This window comes from Babylonia areolata, chromosome 21 (assembly GCF_041734735.1).
Source record: "Babylonia areolata isolate BAREFJ2019XMU chromosome 21, ASM4173473v1, whole genome shotgun sequence".
NCBI lineage: Eukaryota > Metazoa > Mollusca > Gastropoda > Neogastropoda > Buccinidae > Babylonia > Babylonia areolata.
Window position 1 is genome coordinate 4,014,931 of NC_134896.1, and position 8,431 is coordinate 4,023,361.

The window sequence follows — 8,431 nt, forward strand, 5'->3', positions numbered from 1 at the left end:
GATTTCACTCCGAAAATAACATTGCAGCATTGGTGATATGGCGATGGATTTCACTCCGAAAATAACATTGCGGCATTGGTGATATGGCGATGGATTTCACTCCGAAAATAACATTGCAGCACTGGTGATATGGCGATGGATTTCTCTCCGAAAATAACATTGCAGCATTGGTGATATGGCGATGGATTTCTCTCCGAAAATAACATTGCTGCATTGGTGATATGGCGATAGATTTCACTCCGAAAATAACATTGCGGCATTGGTGATATGGCGATAGATTTCACTCCGAAAATAACATTGCGGCATTGGTGATATGGCGATGGATTTCACTCCGAAAATAACATTGCAGCATTGGTGATATGGCGATGGATTTCACTACGAAAATAACATTGCAGCACTGGTGATATGGCGATGGATTTCACTACGAAAATAACATTGCAGCACTGGTGATATGGCGATGGATTTCACTCCGAAAATAACATTGCGGCATTGGTGATATGGCGATGGATTTCACTCCGAAAATAACATTGCGGCATTGGTGATGTGGCGATGGATTTCACTCCGAAAATAACGCAGTCTTGCTGAAGCAGCAAACACGATTTTAGCTGCTGACGCTGTTTATATATATATATATATATATATATATATATATATATATATATATATATATATATATATATATATATATATATACCGCCTCTTTTCTCACCCATCCTTCTGTTCATCTCTTGTTTTTCTTTCTGTCTGCCTCTTTCTCCCTCCTCCCCCCCCTCCCACCCCCCCTCTCTCCCTCCCTCTCTCTTTCTCTCTCTCTTCCCCCCTCTCTCTCTCCCCCCTCTCTCTCTCCCTCTCCCTCCCCTCTCTCTCCCTCTCCCTCTCTCTCCATCTCTCCATCCCCCCTCTGTCTTTCCCTCTCTCCCTCCCCCCTCTCTCCCTCCTCCCCTCTCTTCCTCTCTCTCTCTCTCTGTCCCTCCCCGTCCCTCCCCCCTCTCTCTCTCTCCCTCTCCCTCCCCTCTCTCTCCTTCTTCCTCTCTCTCCGTCTCTCCATCCCCCCTCTATCTTTCCCTCTCTCCCTCCCCCTCTCTCCCTCCTCCCCTCTCTCCCTCCCCCCTCTCCCCCTCTCTCTCTCTCTCCCCCCTTCTCTCTCCCTCCCCCCCCTCTCTCTCTCCCCTCCCTCTCTCCCTCTCTCTCTCCCCCTTTCTCTCTCCCCCCCCCTCTCTCTCCCTCTGCTCCAGTTCTCCAGTTGATGCCGTTACTGTCCTGCGTTTGTTGATGCTGCTGATGAGGAGGAGGAGGAGGAAGACTGCCGTGATGAGGATGAGGATAATGGTGATGACGATGATGGCTATGCCCGTTTTTGTCTCCCACCCCCCTCAGACCGCCCCAACACCACCACCCCCCCCCCAACCCCCACCTGCAACAGCTTTTGTCTGTGTCATTTCTTGTGGTGGGTAGCTGTGGTGATAGAGTGTTTGTGATTTATTGGATTTCCAGCCTTACCCACAACCCCCATGCTTCTCCTCCCCTCCCACACCCCCACCCCCCCCCCCCCCCCCCCACATTTTTCCTGACTGCCCGTGCAACCTGTTCCCTGTGTGTGTGACCAGGAGTACCTGGCGGAGAAGAAATACGTGCACCGGGACCTGGCTGCGCGCAACGTGCTGCTGCACTACAACAAGGTACGTCCTTTACAGTGCTGCTGCACTACAACAAGGTACGTCCTTTACAGTGCTGCTGCACTACAACAAGGTACGTGCTTTACAGTGCTGCTGCACTACAACAAGGTGCGTCATTTCCGGGGTTGCTGCACTACAGTAAGGTACGTCCTTTACAGTGCTGCTGCACTACAACAAGGTGCGTCATTTCTGGTACTGCTGCACTACAACAAGGTATGTCATTTCCGGGGTTGCTGCACTACAATAAGTACGTCATTTTCGGTGCTGCTGTACTATAATAAGGTAAGTTATTTCCGGTACTGCTGCACTACAACAAGGTATGTCATTTCCGTTACTGCTGCACTACTACAGGGTACGTCATTTCCGGTACTGCTGCACTACAAGGTACGTCATTTCCGGTGCTGCTGCACTACAGCAAGGTATGTCTTTTCTGTATCTGCACCCCGGTATGTTTTTGACCATGATATTTTAATCGGATGTCCCTTCAGATTCTCTCCTCTCTTTTCCGGTGAGGGTAAAATCTTAAGCGTTCCCGAATTGAACCGAGTTTGTTCAGGTGCACAAATCTGGAATTCTCTGCCTTTTCCAGACTGTCACAGATCCTCACCCACATCTTTTGATCAAAACAAATCTGAAAACGTTTCTTTTCCAGCAGTTTCTGCATAATCAAGGCACTCTGTTCCATATAGTGTGTCCTATGTAGCCACGTCTACTTCTGCCGTGTGTGTTTGTGTTTATGGGCGTGCGCGCGTGATATCACGCGTGCGTGCGTATGTGTATGTGTGTGCGCGCGCGCGTGCGCGTATGCGTGCGTGTATGTGTATGTATGCAAGTGTATCCATGCGTGTGTTATCATAATCATTATAATGATCATTATTATTGTTGTTGTGATGATGATGATTGTGATGATGATGAGTAGCAGCAGGAGTAGTAGTAGTAGTAATTGTGCCATCATCATCATCATCATCATCATCATTATCATGGCAATGATGACGATGCCACAGGTGGTGAAGGTGTGTGACTTCGGCCTGTCACGGGACATCTTCCACGACAACCAGTACACGAAGCTGACCAACGGCAAGCTGCCCCTCAAGTGGATGGCCATAGAGTCCCTCAGGGACCGGGTCTTCACCACACAGTCTGACGTCTGGTCCTTCGGCATCCTGCTGTGGGAGATCGTCACCATGGGTACGTGCAGGGTGGGGGAGGAGGGGGCTATCTGTGTGTGTGTGTGTGTGTGTGTGTGTGTGTGTGTGTGTTGTTGTTGTTGTTGTTGTTGTTGTTGTTTGTGGCGTGTTTTTATCTTTTTTAATTGATATTGTTATTATTGTTATTCATATTATTAATTTCTCTTTTTTTTAACTTTCGTTTTATTTCCTGTCTTTATCTGTTTGCTTATTTATTTTTTACTTTGTTTTGTTTGGGGGTGAGGAGACGGTGGTGGGTGATGATGTGAGGAACATCAGATTCCCACCACCCAGTTCCACGTCAGGGGCCTTGACCTTTGTCACCCTGGACGTCGTCACCACGGTGATGGTCACGTTGGGTGGTGGTGGTTTCTGCTGTGTTGTGTGCTGTCATGTGTTGTGTTGGGTTGTGCTGCGTTGTATTGTATCTGTTGTGTTGGGTTGTGTGGTATTGTGTGTTATTGTATTGATTGTATTGTGGGAATCAGTGCAACAGAGTCAGCTCTGATATTGTGTCATTGTATTCATTGTATTGTAGGAATCAGTGCAACAGAGTCAGCTCTGATATTGTGTGTCATTGTATTCATTGTATTGTAGGAATCAGTGCAACAGAGTCAGCTCTGATATTGTGTCATTGTATTCATTGTATTGTAGGAATCAGTGCAACAGTCAGCTCAGGAGTGGTTGAGCACGTGAGTGGATGAGTTCTGACGGTGTGTGTGCGTGCGTGTGTGCCTCTGTGTGTGTGTGTGTGTATGGGGGTGGGGGGTGATCTTGAAGGGAAAATGCAGTGACAGGCCAGGTGAGTCAGTGCTATGAGTGACGGTGTGTTGAACAGGGGCCTCACCATACCCCAGCATCGCCCTGGCTGATCTGTACTACGTGCTCTCCAACAACTACCGCATGGACAAGACCAGCAACTGCTCCGATGAACTGTGAGTTTGGACATGCTGCTTCCTTACACTGGACTGCACCGCACTGCACCGCACCACACCGCACCACACCACAGCACACCACACCACACCGCACCACACCACACCGCACCGCACCACACCGCACCACACCACACCGCACCACACCACACCGCACCACACCACACCACACCACACCGCACCACACCACATGACACCACACCGCACCACACCACACCGCACCACACCGCACCACACCATACCGCACCGCACCACACCATACCGCACCACACCACATAACACCACACCGCACCACACCACATGACACCACACCGCACCACACCACACCGCACCACACCGCACCACACCATACCGCACCGCACCACACCATACCGCACCACACCACATAACACCACACCGCACCACACCACATAACACCACACCGCACCACACCACATAACACCACACCGCACCACACCATACCGCACCACACCGCACCGCACCACACCATACCACATCACAGCACATCACACCACACCCCACCACACCACACCACACCGCACCACACCACACCACACCACACCACACCACACCGCACCACACCGCACCACACCACACCACACCACACCACACCACACCACACCACACCACACCACATCACACCACACCACACCACACCACACCGCACCACACCACACCACACCACATCACACCACACCACACCACACCACACCACATAACACCACACCGCACCGCACCACACCACACCACACCGCACCACACCACACCACACCACACCACACCACACCGCACCACACCACACCACACCACACCACACCGCACCACACCACACCACACCACACCACACCACACCACACCACACCACACCGCACCACACCACACCGCACACTTTTCCCACACTGTAAGGCTTGGCTTCGCCAATGAAGGTTTAGGAAGAGATCGTTGGTTAAAAAAAAACTTGACTCTGGATACACATAATAGACAGTTTCGTTCAAGTTTATTTCGGTGCTCTCTCACAACTTCATCAGGAAAACTTCTTTTTTCCAAGAAGAGGAAGGGTAAAAAAAAAAACACCAGAAAAACCCGGTAACGAATCCAGCCGAGAAAGCCGATGGTTTTTGGACAGAAGGAAGCATTCCCGGCATGCACACTCCCGACAGTTTTTCAGAGTGTGTCTGCGAGATATAAATAAAAAGTCATTATCATAAAAATAATAACATAAACCTGAAAAAGCCCTGGAGATACAAAATGAACGTTTAAGGTGCAGCCCACCAACTTCAATGTTGACAATTTATCGTGGTGGTGGTTTGAATAGTTAGGCCTTTAGGCCCATAGAAATGGAGTTCACACACATAAAAATACTGAATACTATTGTCAACACATACATTTCTGAGCTCTTCTTTTCTTACTAATAATTATGCTTTGTGCTCAGATTGTACACCAAGTCATAAAATGGCGCGTGCGCTTGTGTGTATGTCTTTGCATGTGTGTGTGTGTTGAAATGTGTGCATGTGCGTACATGTTTGTGTGTGTGGTGGTGGTGGTAGTGGTGTGTCTGTGTATGTTTGATGGTGCGTGTGTGATGGTGTTGTGTTATGGTGGTGTGTGTGTATGTGTGTGATGGTGTTGTGTGTGTGTGAGTGATGATGATGATGTGTGTGATGTTGTGTGTGTGTGTGATGATTATGATGTGTGTGTGATGGTGTATGTGTATGTGATACTCTGTGTGTGATGGTGTGTGTGTATGATGCTGTGTGTGATGGTGTGTGTGTATGTGATGCTCTGTGTGTGATGGTGTGTGTGTGTATGTGATGCTCTATGTGTGATGGTGTGTGTGTGTATGTGACGCTCTGTGTGTGGTGGTGTGTGTGTGGTGAGTGTGTGTGTTATGGTGTGTGTATGTGAGGCTCTGTGTGTGATGGTGTGTGTGTGGTGAGTGTGTGTGTTATGGTGTGTGTATGTGACGCTCTGTGTGTGGTGGTGTGTGTAATGGTGTGTGATGGTGGGTGGTGTGTATGATGGTGTGTAATGGTGTGTGTGTGATGATGATGATGATTCGTATGACGGTGGTGTGTGATGTTGGTTCCTGACAGGTACGCCGTGATGAGGGCGTGCTGGGCGGAGAACCCCGCGGACAGACCCACGTTCTGTGAGGTGCGGGAGCAGCTGGAGGAGCTGATGGCGGAGGACCGCGACTACCTGGTGCTGGAGGACATCGACGTGCCGCTCTCCGCCTCGGACTCCTCCTCCAACCCCACCGTCCCCGACCTCTTCCCCCCCTCCCTGCCCTCGACCCCCCACCACACCCACACCCACCACGACCTCCTGCTGCGGGGTGGCCTCCCCTCCTCCTCCTGCTCTCAGTCCGGGGCCTGCTGCCAGGCTGGGGCGTCACACTCCGCCGCCTCCCCCTCCCCCTCCTCGTCCTCCTCCTCCTCGGCATCCGCCTCCATGCAGGCCTCGGCCTTGCTGCGCCCCCTGCCGGCCCCCGCCCCCAGGAGGCCACCCATGACCATCGATGTGTGCATCCACCAGAAGTCCACGGAACACTTGATGCGCCCCAGTGAGAGCGACTCCAGTCCCTAGGCTGGGCGGCGGTGCCTTCAGGGGTACATGTGTACCTGTGTGGGTACCTGTGTACCTGTGTGGGTGCATGTGTACCTGCGTGGGGTGCATGTGTACCTGTGTGGGTACCTGTGTACCTGTGGGTACCTGGGTACCTGTGGGTATCTGTTTGCCTGGGGACTGGTCTCGATCTGGCCGGGTCGCAAGGACAGGACAGGACAGTGGAAGAAGAATTCGGGTACAATGGCTTATTGCGAGAACAGATTGACTTCAAGGAGGGGTGCCTTCTGTTTTTTTTTTTCTCTCTCTCTTTTTTTCTTTTTCGCTAGACGTTTTGGGAGTTTTTTGTATCGTCCATCAGAGTGGCCTTCTCGTTCACATCGATTGACTGACTCGCTTCTTCTTCTTCTTCTTTTTTTATGTGTGTGCGTGTGTGTTTGTTTTTCCGTTGTATTTTGTAAGACACTTGTTGAAAACGTCCCTGTGTGTGGATGCCCTGAATGGACTGCACGTGTTTGTGGTGGCGGAGGACGGCGTCGTGACAACAGGGTGTGACAGGAACAGCCAGGGACTGTATCTGCCGTGCTGCACTGCTCAGGATTACTCAGGGCTCTCGTTGCTACCATGTGTGCACACCGCATCATAAAGGTCAAGGCCACGGGCAAGAGGGTCGGGGAGGGAGGGGGGGGGGAACGACCCCCGCGGTGCACAGCTTCAACCATCTCATCAGCAGATCTCATCCTGGATGTAGAAAATGGACCTTGAAACAGGGGGGGGGGGGGGTGGTAGGGGGGGGGGGTATTTAAACGACAACTGAAGGATGCGCAAATATAAGTGATAAAATAAAATGAAACAATCAGCAGATCAGTGCTTTATGCTTCTTGATTGTGGTGAGACTCAAAACCAACGACACCAATAATGATGTTCCTTAGGAAGTGCATGGTCAAAGGTGTAATTATCTGCATCAGACTCACCCTTCGTGGTGTTGAATGCCTGTTGGGCACAGCCTGGACTGAAGGCGTTAGTGTGGATCCTGTGGAGACAGGGGTCCACCAACACTCACTGTGGAGACAGGGGTCTGCCAACACTCACTGTGGAGACAGGGGTCCGCCAACACTCACTGTGGAGACAGGGGTCCACCAACACTCACTGTGGAGACAGGGGTCCACCAACACTCACTGTGGAGACAGGGGTCTGCCAACACTCACTGTGGAGACAGGGGTCCGCCAACACTCACTGTGGAGACAGGGGTCCGCCAACACTCACTGTGGAGACAGGGGTCCGCCAACACTCACTGTGGAGACAGGGGTCTGCCAACACTCACTGTGGAGACAGGGGTCCACCAACACTCACTGTGGAGACAGGGGTCCGCCAACACTCACTGTGGAGACAGGGGTCCACCAACACTCACTGTGGAGACAGGGGTCCGCCAACACTCACTGTCATCGTCACACATCGCTCTCCTCACTGTCCTGTGTGTCTGCCAGAAAACTTGAGGGGCAGAAGTCGGCTGTTGGAAGACTCTGCTGGCAAGGGCGCTGCAGTCATGTGTCCTATTGAGTCATACCTATGCTGACACAGGTCTAATTTGGGAGACAACTCGCAGCACCCACATTTACGTGGGGGGAGGCGGGGGGGGGGAGGGAGAACAACACTTTTCCTGTGTGTCGGTTGCAGATCTGAAACCAGTAGACAGATATGGCGATTCCCCTCCTTAGACTTGTACTTTGAAAAATTGTTCATCGGCTCAGTTTTCTGCCAAGGAAAAGGGCATGCATGCTATGCGTGTTTGTGGTTGGCGCAAGGCAGCCTTCAAAAATGGCCGTCAACTCGCCGCCCCTTCATCCCCCCGCCCCCCACCCCTACCCCCGACTCCACCCTCGTCTCCCCGTGCCTTGACTTCCAAGTCTGGGACGGAAGTGTGAAGTCACGTGCCTGCCGCTGCCATTGTCACGTGGCGGTCTCTACCATGGTCACGTGGTTTTCTGCCATGGTCACGTGGCTGTCTCTGCCACAGTCATGTGGCTGGCCCCATCTGTAGCCTGGCCAGCATTCGTGGTGACGTCACGCC

At 51.7% G+C, this 8,431-nt stretch overlaps 1 protein-coding gene across 1 annotated transcript in view; it reads left to right on the forward strand.

Moving 5' to 3' along the window:
• The window catches only part of LOC143296179 (uncharacterized), a 180,099-nt gene extending 173,164 nt beyond the window's left edge, over positions 1–6,935 (forward strand). The window contains exons 15-18 of the mRNA XM_076607988.1: positions 1,608–1,679; positions 2,681–2,864; positions 3,702–3,798; positions 5,889–6,935. Coding sequence (XP_076464103.1) covers positions 1,608–1,679; positions 2,681–2,864; positions 3,702–3,798; positions 5,889–6,381 — 846 coding nt within the window. The 3' untranslated portion in view covers positions 6,382–6,935. The remainder of the gene's footprint in view (positions 1–1,607; positions 1,680–2,680; positions 2,865–3,701; positions 3,799–5,888) is intronic.
• Positions 6,936–8,431: the final 1,496 nt, after the last annotated feature.